This window comes from Chrysoperla carnea, chromosome 2 (genome assembly GCF_905475395.1).
Source record: "Chrysoperla carnea chromosome 2, inChrCarn1.1, whole genome shotgun sequence".
Classification (NCBI taxonomy): Eukaryota; Metazoa; Arthropoda; class Insecta; order Neuroptera; family Chrysopidae; genus Chrysoperla; species Chrysoperla carnea.
Window position 1 is genome coordinate 77440064 of NC_058338.1, and position 13920 is coordinate 77453983.

At 28.1% G+C, this 13920-nt stretch overlaps 1 protein-coding gene across 1 annotated transcript in view; it reads right to left on the reverse strand.

The window, feature by feature from the left end:
• The window catches only part of LOC123292091 (ETS-like protein pointed), a 297704-nt gene that overhangs the window by 223329 nt on the left and 60455 nt on the right, over positions 1–13920 (reverse strand). The window contains exon 3 of the mRNA XM_044872620.1: positions 9977–10124. Coding sequence (XP_044728555.1) covers positions 9977–10124 — 148 coding nt within the window. The remainder of the gene's footprint in view (positions 1–9976; positions 10125–13920) is intronic.

The following is a 13920-nucleotide window of genomic DNA, read 5'->3' on the forward strand; positions in this document are numbered from 1 at the left end:
TCTCGTGTTTGTTCGGTCAAGCGCTGAAAAACAAAATTACATCATTTCAAATATAGGAGCGCCTAAATCCTAATCGAAGCAACTACAACTAAATCGACTTATTTTGAGCTGTAATAATATATCTGGTAGAGCTTTGTACAGCCCATTTAGGGACACCCTGTATAATAAATATACATGAATGTTCTTAGAATTATATTTTCATGACTACTTTTTTTAGTAACATCAACATTCAACAATAATAAACAGTCATATGAACATATAGCATTATATGTTGATGCTGTATGGGTTGGATTCGAAACGTTATTATATTTATTATATGTATTATAATTTAAAGTGAAATAAAACAACAAATTATTTTTATTTATAAATAAATACCTATATATATCTATCGTGGGTATACACAAATTTAGACAAAAAACTATTTGTCTAGGAATATTATAATGGCGATTTCATAGTCACATTTAATTTAAAAAAAATTAGTTTGAGGCAACATCGAGAATAAGAGCCAGTGCTGTCAAATTCATAAAATATATGGACTTTTCCCGCGACTTTACTCGCGATAAGTATTCATTTAAATTAATCACTTAATGATTCATTGATTCAGTGAATCATTGTATCATTTAAAGAATCGCAATATAGAAAATGTCAAATTTAAAGACTAGTCAACCACATGCAATGCCTTAACCCATTTGCCCACACTTAACCCAACTTCTTAACGCCAACTTTACTTCCATCCTTTGGACAGTGAGGAAGGCGGTCTTCCACCAAAGAGCTCGCATTACAGGAAAAAACAGTCTATTTTATGTATAAAAAAAAGCAAAAAAAAAATCATTTTCTATTTTCGATTGCGATTTTCGGGATGGGTACATTTATTGGAATTTCAAGTTTTACTTTTCCGTCAAAAAGTCTCCTTAATCTTTTCCCAAGGTCCCATTCATTTCTAAACCGAAAGTCATTAAAATTGGTTTGGCACTTTAGTTGTGAACACGTAACTGACAGACTAAGTTACATATTTATAAAATTATTTAGGATTTGTTATGTCAGTATAATTTGCTATGACAATATAATTTGTTATGTCAGCACCTGGCCCTATTCTATTGAAATTTCAAACCGTTCAAATGAAAAAAGATCGAGAAGTATCGTGGGACACCCGATAGAAACTATATTCCTTTCGTACCTTGATACATTATAAATGTAGCGCTTACTTTTTTATTAACAAGATATTTCCTGAAAATTTAAGTTATTAATTTTTTAAGCCAAATATTTGTTTGATTCTTTAAATAATTTAATTTTATAGCTACTTTTAGTTTTTACTGAATGAAATAATTGTAGTATTAGTTTAAAAAAGATATACTTTTGATTAAGTAGTCAACCCAATATGTGAGTATATTACGTTTGGTTTGATTAGGATATTTATTTATTACGGCATTGCATAACAATTGAATTGCACTTACTTTAAATTATCTTTGCTTTCTTTAACTTCTGATAACTTTCACAACTCAATTTTTTTAAACGATAAAACATACAATTTTTACAAAAAATACAAATTGACAGTTATAAAAATATTTTTGCATTTTCTCAAATTTCATTGCAACCTGAATCGATTGAAAAAGTTTTAGTTTCCTAGGTAACTTAGATGTCGGTTTTTGGTGACAGTTTTTTTGGTTTTTAACTCCCAACCAGCAAATAAATATCGAGCGGTAAGGAACATAGTTCCAAAAGCTTTTATTAACACGTACTGTAGACTAATTGTCTAATAATATCAATTATTTTATTTTCATAGCATTTTACATTTGTCTAGTCAAAGCACTATATATCTATAATTCATTTAACTTAAGTCAAATCACCATTGAGTACAATTTACTCATTCATTCACGTACACCGTATATTTTAATGAATGAAAATATTAAGAGTGTTGGTTGCTTTATTACAGCTTCGCCTGTTTGTGAGGTAGACATTAGTATTTTATTAACCATATCTCAATCATATAAATATGATTGAATGGCTATCAAGAACAATTTGTAATATTTGTATTTATAAGAGATTTTAAATTTAAATTTCTTTTCTAAGAAAGTTATATTATTAATAATAAAATTCGTAGCGCAGGAACTGCGTTAACTAAGCGAATTCCTTCAAAGATGGGGGGGGGGGGGAATAACACATTTATCTTAAAATCGAATATTGAATTTTTAGTTTTCCAAGAATTTTTATTTCGTAAACTATGCGTCTAGAGAAAAAGTAACAGAGTACTTTTTTGTGTTTGTAGTCACCACTAGTAAAAAATCGTATAAATTCTACTTTTCGAGTGTAACTGGCGTAATAATAGCTTGAAAGGACAGTCACTTGGAAACTTCGATTCTACTTATACAGACCTATCCATAACAATCTGATATATATTATAATCGTAAAAGTTTAAACGGACCTGAACGGAAATTTAGCAGAGATTAATTATAGTCTGGAATAGTACAAGCACATAGGCTACTTTCTATCCCGGTAAAATGTACGGTTCCCGTGGGATATATTTATTTTAATTTTTCATAGAGCAAAGGATCTACATGATTTTTGCATAGGTAATGGTAGTTTAGTGATAAGAAAATGGCATAGGTTAATTTTTATCCCAGAAAAATATACAGTTCCTATGGGGTAGCATACAGGACCCGTATTTTTAAAACAGTTTTGTAAAATAATAACTCTCAAAGTCTCTTTCAATCGCGGGTAACACCGAGGGGCGCATCTAGTTTTTAAATATTTCACAGAAAGAAGACAAAAGAAAAGATAAATTCATCAGATTTAATTTAGAGAAGAAAAGTATATCGAGAAATTTGAAGCATATAAATTTTCGACAACCCTATTGCGAGAAAATAGCATACGTCTTTTATCGATTTTGCACCTGAGACAAGGCGAGATAAAAGCTCCCGAATTAATGTATTGAATTTTTAAGTTTTTGAGCCCGTGCTAACTTTTTATCTACCCATTAAGGACTAGAATTCATTATTCCATACAAGATTAATCCATAATATCAGAAAGATTCAGGAAAATTTCATATGATTAGTGGATCTGGTCTTAAGAACTATTAACTATTAATAGGAACTATAATTAATGAGTACCTATGGTTTTTAGGGGTAAACAGAAATTTTCCCGTTTCCTTTCCCCGTTCCTAGAATACACGTAAAATTATATTTGAGTGTATCTAAAGTTGCGGTAAATTAATGATGAAAGAGTAATTTTAAAGTTTCAATTTTTCTTTTTTAATAAAGCCAATGTTTTTGTTGGCGCTCAGAGTCCTATGGCATTAAACAAAACTCTTGATTTAGATATTTTTAAACTGTATAATTAATGTGCGTTAACAATCGACCAAGCATGTAGACAAACCGATATAAAAACTTCGAAAATTACATACATTTTTCGAGAAGTAATATTCTGCTAAACGATAAAAAGTAGGTACTTGCGCACTGAGCAAGTTTTATGAATAGTTTGAAAATCATAAACTCACAGTATGCATACGTAATAAGATAAACATAACAAAGTCATACTGATTTCGATGTAAGTATTTGTATATTTTTTATGGATAAAAAAAATCAATCAACATTGATTTGTTGTGTAATAATATTGTACGTGTTGAAAAAAAATAGCAATAAATTTTCAAAAATATAAATCGAACATTCATAACATTTACATTACGAAATAGTATTTTCATTTTTAAGTAAAAATAAATCAATTTCATTTTTTTTTAAAATCAAATTGAAAAGGGAGTTAAAATTTATTGATTTTTAGATTTTTAACTTATTATAGTGAGAAATTTTGACCACTCAAAGAAAATGATTCTAATATTATAATGGCGGAAAATGAATAACTTTAACACTCTGATATGCTTTTTGCAATAAACATATAAGCAATGGCATAGAAAGAGAAAAAGCAAGTGTCTCCATCCATACAAAAGGATGTAAGAGCGGGATAGATTTAGGGTTGAAATTATTTTTATCTTATTTTCAACTTTGATGATGAATTTGGTTTAAACTGCATGAATGTAGACAAAAAGTAAGAATAAAATTTTTCAATATGTGCCTTGGTTTTCGAAATATTGAAAGCTGAATAATTTAACAATATTCATTTTCAATATTTTGAAAATTAGGCCAGATATCGAAAAACATAATTTATCATCAGAATTGATTTTGTATTTTTCAAATATGTGCCCCCTTCTACCGTGCTTATCAAGTCAACCCTAGTAATTCAGTTGGTTAAGGCGTTGCCAATTCCGTATGTGGTATGCCTAGGGTAGCGGGTTCGATTCCCGCCGTGTAGTATGATATATGCATGAAGGAGGTGCACTCAGCCTCTGAAAATAATTGAGTAGCTGATAAATGAAATTATCAGCGGAAAATTTCGTAAAACACATATATGGTATCACAATGGGCTTTATAGCCTAAGTGTGTCCTTCGTGGACAGCCAATATAACCTAACCTAACCTAATCGTGCTTATACATTCTTAAAAAAGTAATTATGTTAGTTTACATTTAAAAATATTATTTAAGCCATTTCGTCTCTTATTTTCACAAATTCTAATGCAACAAATTGAATTAATTGTTAGTCATTGTCAACAATTTGATATTTGTTACAATTACAATACAATTTATAAGTAAAAAATTCAAAAACTATGCATATTTTAAATAAAACGCATGATTTAATGCAAATTTTATAACATAACAGCGCTGCGATCACTACTATGCTCCTTGCCAATACTTTTTATGTATCCCAATACATTAAAATTGCATTACATGCAACACTTTGGTTGTAAAAACGAAGTTTATAGAAGAAACACATTGAATAATAAATAAAATTTATCCTCTGCACATAAATAAAATTGGATGGCTAATAAAAATTACATTGATTTACAAATAAAATCATAAAATCAAATTAAAATTACATTTTTATTTTTAAATCTTTTTGAAATCACTATATATTGTAAATCAAAATGCATATACAAAAAAAAATATATTTACAGCTACTGTGTATTAAAATGTCAGAGATGTGAGAGCTCGTGTAGGCTTATCAAAAAAAAAAAAACTGTTTACTAACTAACCGATATAAAAATATTTCAATATTGAAATTGTTTATGTTTTCTAGTATTTATAAGGTCGTTGTTCCATGAAATCATGAATGTAGAAATTTGATTAAATTTCACAGGGTTAATCTTCGATTAAATATCCGTTGCAAAAGTTCTACACCAATGGAAATAAAGAATTTTGTAAATTGTTTATTAAATTAATGGTGTATAGACCATCACCAAATTAGCAACGAGTAACATAGACTATTGTAACGGGCTGTACTTAAATAACGTAACAAATTTAGGAGGGGAGGGGATCAAATTATAATGTTAATATTTGTAATGGTATGGTGGAGGTGTCCTCTAACGCTTGTACGTTATTATCGAAATAAATAAATAAAATTTTGATGAAACTTCCCGCGCTTGATTTTATTGTAGCTAGCTTTTTTGGTATTAAGAGATTACTCAAAACACACAAATCTTTTTTAACCATAAAAAGTTTCTTAACCATAATACAAAAAAATTACGTACAAAACAGAGGGAGGGGGGTCAATAATTTGTTACAAACTGTTGCATGGGGGGGTAGTAGTGGAAAAGTCGTTCTAAATGCGTTACGTAATTTAAGTATAGCCCCATAAGAGTAATTATAGTTAGCGAATTCTGATGACGACATTCATAAACAACGTAAGCATAATTTTGACGATTTTTGATAACTACATCACCCCCCACGTAAGCATACATAAGATTTCTCGAAACCCCCCTCCCCATCTCGTTTTGCCGAACAATAAAACGTTGTTAGAAAAGGATCAGTTACACTAAAACTCACAATTTGACGTAAATAAAAAATTTTATTCTTTACTTCGCGATGTATATACACATAATTTCTATTTTCTAAATTTCAATTCATAAAATCTTACATAAGAATGAGTTTAATCACCCCCTACCCCACGTAAGCACATGAATAGATTTTTAACCCCCCCTTCTCCTTTAAAATACTTATGTAGTTAATGAATGGCCCCTTAATTAATACAAAATTTATCTAGGAAATTTGTGAAAAATCAAAATTTAATTCAACATATCCTACAATTCTCCTTTATTATCTTAGATGAAACTTATATAATCATTAGTTTTAAACAAAAAAGGTGCTGTAAATAAGACTTGATTACTATAATGGATAACTCGAAATTTGCAATTTTAATCATTGGAAGCATGTAAGCAAAAAATAATAATATTTAATTGTTTCAAATATTCTTCAGACCTAAGAATATATATTTTAGACCTAAGATATACGACATCGTTAAGTTAATCGAAACCTATACTACAATTTTTCAGTACAGTGTAAATTTGTTTTAACAGAAATTAAAAATTTTAATCTTTTAAAGTCAAGACAGTATTAGACTTATTTTAGACTTAGGGTTGAAGTTATTTGTCCCTTATTTTCAACTTAAGTATGTACGAGCACCAGGGCCATTTTGGATAAAAAGGTTGATTTTTTTTATATGAAGTTGAGCTAAGTCTAAATCAATTCTAAAAATTTTAGAGGGGGTTGCCCAATTTTTAAATATATAAATGACTTCAAAAGTAGGCATATTTAACATTGGTCTGATGGAAAAACTGTAGTTGGCTGATGTGTTTTCATAGATTTCTCCAAAACTCGTCAGTGGAAATTAAAAAATAAAACTATTTAAATTAAAGTTAAAACCTTAATAAATTATTGAAAACAAAAAAAATCTGTTGTGCCCGACTAATTAAGAATGCATGAGCAGGGTATTGGGAACCAAAATTTAAAAAAAAAAAAAAATGTTTTCAATTTTGATGGTGAATTATGTCAAAACTTGGCAATGTAAGATGAAAAGCAAGAATAAATTTTTTCGATATCTGTAGTAATTTTCAAAATACCGTAAAGTGAAAATTTTGTTTAATTATTTAGCTTGCAATATTTCGAAATCCAAAGCAGATATCGAAAAAATTTATAACAAAATTCATCATCAACGGATGATGATAAGATACCCTTAAAACAGTAATTTAAAAAAAAAATCAATCCAGGTAATCAGGTTTATGCGCCAGATATCGAAGAATATAATTTTTAGATATCTGGCGCATTTTTGAAAATATCGAAAATTGAAAATTTTGATTAATTATTCAGCTTTCGATATTTGGTAAACCAAGGCAGGTATCGAAAAATCCTATTTTTCATCTACATTCATAAAAATACTAAAATTCATCATCAAAGTTTAAAATAAAATAAAAAAAATTCCAACCCTAAATCTACCCTGCTCGTATATCCCTTATATGGATGGAGACACTTGGCTTTTTCTTTTCTATGTCATTGCTAAAATGTTTATTTTCTGATTAAAAGTTTTATTTTAATTTATTTTCATTTGTTTCAAGTGAAAATTATCAAAAACTTTCAAAATATGTCGTATTTTGAGATTTCTCCATATGAGCAATGTATTTTATATCGATTTTCAATGATATTTTTCTTAAAAATTTGCATGGATACATAAGATGAAATTTTAACCACATATTCTTTGATTAAAAGTCTACCTATACAAAAATTTGGAGCCTTAAAATCAATTTTTGTTGCCATGCGCATACATCCTTAATGTAATTTTGCCACAAAAACTTGATTTAAAACATCTGTGGTAAATTAAATTTTTTTTTAAATATCGAAACAAATCATCAAATCAATTACTGCCAAAGCTTAATAAGAAATAAATCATAATTTGTGCAATACAGAAATTGCACCAAAAGAAAAAAAAATTAACTAAAAAATATGTTTAAACAAAAAATTAATATAAAATATGCTAATAATAATTATATTAATAAGTATAATAATCAAGAATATTCATTTATTGATAGGTGTGAAATAACATAGTTGTAACATGATTGGACGCTGTCGCCCCATTGATTGAATAAACTTTAACATCCTTATTACAGGAATTGCGGTTGGCTGTGCTCAAGTTCCACGCACATAATAAAATACTTTTTTAAATGTCCAATTATCAATTCAATATCGTGCAGAATTTCTTCTAACAATCAAATATCATTTTACAAATTTTTAAAATTATAAAATAGGTATCGATATTATTATCACAAAAATGATCTGCATTTCTGTAAAACTTCAAATGTGTATCTCGTTAACATGTGAGTTGACTTAAGGTGGTTCCTCAAAAAGTGAATGTATGATCATATTTGAGACTTCTGTTTCGTATTTTATTCATAAATTCTGTTAGAACTTTAGAAGAAAAATTAGACGAAAATTAATAGTAAAATTTTTCGATATATACACCATAGTCTTTAAAATATTGATGAATTTGAAATATTCGATTTCGTTATAATGCAATAAAATTATTCCAATAAAAGCCTTCAAACAAATGTTGCCCTTTAAGGTAGTACGAGCACCAAAGCAATTTAGGGTTGAAATTATTTGTACCTTATTTTCAAATTTGGTGATGAATTTTTAATTTTGTTATAACTTTATGAATGTAGACGAAAAATAAAAATACAATTTTTCGATATCTGCCTTGGTTTTCGAAATATCCAAAGTTGAATAACTAAACAATATTTCAATTTTCGATATTTTGAAAATTACTCTAGATATCGAATAATTTTATTCGTACTTTTCGTCTTATATTACACAAGTAATAACATAATTCACCACAAAAATTTAAAATATATATTTTTTTGTATTTGTACCCTCACTACCGTGCTCGTACATCCTTAATTAGTCGGGCACAACAGTTTTTTTGTTTTCAATAGTTTATTAAAGTTTTAACTTAAATTAAAATAGTTTTTGCGTAATTTCCACCTGCTAGTTTCGGAGAAATCTCTGAAAACATATCATCCATCCATCTACCGGTTTACCATAAAACCAATAGAATTAAATATACCTACAATTGAAGTTATTCATTTATTTAAATAGTCGGGGAACCGCCCCTTAAATTTCGTTTTCTTAGGAAACCGTGTTACACGTTAACACGATACTTGTTTTGTAGTAAACCAATCAAAAAATAACTTGAACAAAAGTGGCATAGTTTGATGAGGGACATCAGATTGGACCTAGTTCGACGGGTTGCTTTAATAGTCAATTTAGATCCTACAAGTTAAGAGATAGAAAAGCACTTAAAAATGGAAAATTGATTCTGATAAAAAAAAACATTTTTTATAAGAAAAATTTGGGAGGAAATGTGTCTTAAAAATTTAATCGAAACAAACACGTTAGCTATAAAAAATGTTTTAGCCAAAAGTTATCAAGAACAATAGCGGGCATTCGCCTGTACCCATGACTTTCATTTCAAATTCTTGTTTCAAGGTTATTGGACTTTGATCTTCAAATTATCTTGAAAATTTACCTGGGCTTTAATTAAGTGATTAACACAGACGACTGACCTTTGAAGTTCCCTTGATAACTTAAATTTTTCTAAAGCTAATAGATTTTTTTCGATTTAATGCAATAATAATAACATATTTTTAAATCGCAATTTCCTCTCAAAATTAACGATTTTCGAGAAAATGTTTTAAATAAAAAAAAGTTAGTTTTTTTTTTTAATGAGGATCAACTTATTAATTTAAAGTGTTACTCTATCCCTTACCTTTTTTTTTCAAGCAATCCGTAGAACTGAATCCAATCTAATGTCAGAACATGATGTCCTCCATCAAATTATTATTGATTAGTTACAAAACGATTTTTTAGCCATAATAGTATAAAATGGTCCACCTTGTATGTCCTACTATTAAAATGTTATGTCCTCTACATAAAAGTCAAAAGTTCAAAAGCCGATTATGAGCTTATCATAATTATCAATGAATGAATTTAATAAAATTATGATCAATTAGAAATTCCAATAATAAATGATAGTTTACAATAATGAATTATAAAAATAATTCATTAATAAATAAATATATAAAATATAAGAAAGTTAATCTTACCTAATGAATCTTCAGGATCGGATAAATCACTTAATGATGGCACCTTTTGTATTGAATTAATCGATGGTGGTGCGGAAATACCAATATCATTATCAATAATCTCCTGTTTAAGAAGGATACCCATTGAAGGACCGTCATCATTTTCAGTCTGAAACAAAACAAAAAATTGTATAAGGATAACCTTTTGTTCACTGCGAGTTGAGACATAATTATTGAAATAAATACTTTGATACTCGAAATAAAATTGTATATTAATATACATTTCGCTAAATACCATTATTTCGATTGCAACGCAATCATCATTAGTAGCTTTTATTCATATAACACATTACAAAAGCTGTTTTACAAATTATAAAAGAAACCTAGAAGAACTAACTGTAGGAATAAAATCTGTTTAGTATATAAATTCGTAAAATGTGTTAAAAACGTACTTTTCCGTCTAAAAAAAAGGTATTGGTTAAATCGATATTAGTTTTCCTTCGACATAATACTGAAATTTTTTTCTCTTTCAAATCAAGAATAAATCGACAAAAAATTAAAAAATAAAATAAAATCAAGCTTACCCAATTTTTACGAAAAAACCGAGCCATAATTTTAACAAACACAATTTTATAAAATTTAAAAACTTTGAATGATTAAGAAAATTCAATGTCGAAAATTTGATGTTTTCTATATAAAATTAAATGATAAACTAAATTCATTAAAGTGTCTCTAAACCTTCAGCAACAAATATTTTTCTAATCGAATTTATTGAGTATCCATAGATCTTACTTACAGGGTGTTTTTCAAAATACATAATACGGTTGGTTTTAAGAAGATGGTTAATTAGTATAATAATCTATTTAGATATAATTCAGTCTTTATTTTTAACAAAAATAAATTTAGGAACAACAATTATTAACTTTATTCTTAAACCAACTTGATTCAATTTAAAGTAGAAGCCCATTTTTAGACAGAATGAAATAAAATTTTAAGTACATGTTAAGAAATATCGTCTTTGCCTTTGAGATTGTACATTACTACAATGTTTGCCATAACTTTTTTTCATTGTTTTCGACAATATTAAATATTTATAAATTACAAGGTATAGGAACAATCATAATTAATCCGTTTCATCCAACCTCTAAAAACCGCGGATTTGATTAATAATCCCTTCTCAGAGTATGTTAAAAATTTAAAAAAAGCCGTAGCGCGGGAGCAGCGTTAGCTAAGCGAATTCCCTCAAAGATTAAAAAAATAACACTTTTTTCTTTAAATCGAATATTGCATTATTAATTTTTCAGTAATTTTTATTTCGAAAACAAAGCGTCTAGAGAAAAAAATCACAAGAGTACTGATTTGCTTAAAACTGATCAAAAAATACAAAAATATTTTTATTTTGAAAAAATACAAAAGTTTGTATTTTGCACGAAATATCTCCAAATTATTCTTCTTAATTGTTATGAATTTGGAAACACCTGTATAATAAATCCAAATATATATTTGAAAGTCTATTGATGCTCATCCGGGAAATATAGAAACCAAATAATAAATATTATTTAATATTTCTGTAAACGAAAAATGCAATATTATGATTTTGGTGTTAAATTCCATATACAATACTGTCCAAATATTATAACTTAATAATAAATAATTGTTATTAATTTACAAAAAATTATAAATTTTTATCCTCGATACACAAATGATCCCTATCAATTTTGTTGTACTGATGCCTGATTCACAAGATATTTGATAAAACGTGTTTTCCAAGATGGCGGCTGAAGTTCACGACCCTGTGTCCCGTCAATTTGGATTTACACTCGGAGGATACCCCTAGATATGTTCCAACACGTAAAAAATTTCTGCAGTAAATTGCATTATGAAACTACTTTTTTTGCTTTGGCTATTGGGGTACTACACCATTGAAATTTTCGTCCCTCGAAAACCATAAAATGATTTTAAAAAATATCTATTTATCCATATATATTAGAAAATAAAAATGATATTTAAGAAAAATATTCATTTATCTGTAAGAATAACTGACTGATTAACTGGCTAACATATCAAAGCACATATTTATTTGTAACTTTCCAAAAAGTCCAAACTCCTGGGGCTAGAAACATGACGTTGTATGTGGGTTTCTTTGACACTGTATATGAGCAGTAAGAATTTTTGGAAATTTAACTCCTAAAGTGGTGAAAAAGGGGATGATAGTTTGTGAATAAACTATAATAGATAAACTATAACCACTTAACCCATTTTAAAGATTCTTTCACCTATAGAAAGCTAAATTATCAGCTAGTAACATTTCAAAAAAAAATTAGGGTTCCATATCCAAATATTAAAACCCATGAAATTGTAAACAAAAAGGGGAGTATCCAAGAAAATTTCTGCTTATATACTGCTTCAAAACGATTATTATTCTATGTCATAGATTTCTTATTTACATTCCCAACATCTTCTAACTTTGGAGAAAATTTTTCTGAAAAATATTGTTGGCGAAAATTATTTTGTTAGATTTTAGCTAAGAGACAATAACATAAATTTGAACTTCCACTACACCTAGTTTTTAGAGTTATTACCAAGACTGGGCGCCCACCTAACTGTCTGTCAGCGGGTTGTATATCATAAACCGCAAAAGTTAGACAGCTGAACATTTGACAGAGTTTGAAATTCCAAAAAATGCTATCATTGTATCTTCAATAATAGGAGATCAGCCTAAATTTTTTTATCACTTCAGATTAAGAATTCTCACTTCACAAATAGAAAAATGAAGTTGGTTTTTTAAATATCTTTACTGGTATGCAAAATATGAACGTTAATAAAATTCCTAATGAAACAAAGAGGAATATACCCCCTAGTGACGTCATACGTGGATTAAGAATTCTCACTTCACAAATAGAAAAATGAAGTTGATTTTTTAAAAATCTTTACTGGTATGCAAGATATGAACGTTAATAAAATTCCTAATGAAACAAAGAGGAATATACTCACTAGTGACGTCAGACGTGGATATCGTCATGCTAAAAGGAGATAGATAACCTCTAAATGCAATCTTTGATTGCTAATAACTTCTTCGTTTTTTAACCAATTTTAATTTCACATTCAAGTTTTGTCAAGGTATTAAGCCTAATTTTACATTTTTATACGAATATGGTCAATTCGACATCAGGATTATCCCCTATTATATATGGGAGCTTACTTATAATGCATATTGTTAAAGCACCTTTCTTGTTTTTTTTACTTAAGGTAGTACCAGCATGAAATCACTTTTCGACAGATTTGGCCGAATTTTTTTTCTCGGGTTTATAATAGCTTTATTTATGAATTCCTAAAATTTCATAATTTTTGACCGTTTAGATCGCGAGATATTTAAAGACAAAGTTCGCGATTTTGAGGGTCATGTCCCATTTAAAGCATGTAAAATGTCCGGTCTCTCCAACTATTTTTTATGATATTATTATATATTGAAGAAAAAGTAGAAAAAAATGTTTATACAATACAATTCTAAAAAAAAAATTTAGAAATTAATTTTCACTTTCGAGATATTAATTTTGACGTAAATTGATCGAAATTGGGACGTTGGCATAATTATTTCCCATTTTAAACGGTCAAAATTTCTGAAACTTTGGGAATTAATAGTAAGCATTATTAAATTCTTAAATTTAATTTTTCGTTAAATTCTGTCGAAAAAAAAATTGTACCATTGCTTTAACATAGAAACTGCAAATACCATGCTGGAACTACGTTAAGTAAAAAGTACATAGTCTTATATGTTATTGTTTGATAGTACGGAATCCTTCGTGTGCGAGCCTGACCTGGACTTGACCGATTTTATTATTAATTGTAGACTTTTAGACTTCAGTCGCATACAAGGTATTTAATCATTTGCTCATTTTAGTTGTTATTTACTTTATAAGTTATGCAGTCCAATTTCGAAAAAAATCTGGCTCCGTAGGGATGTT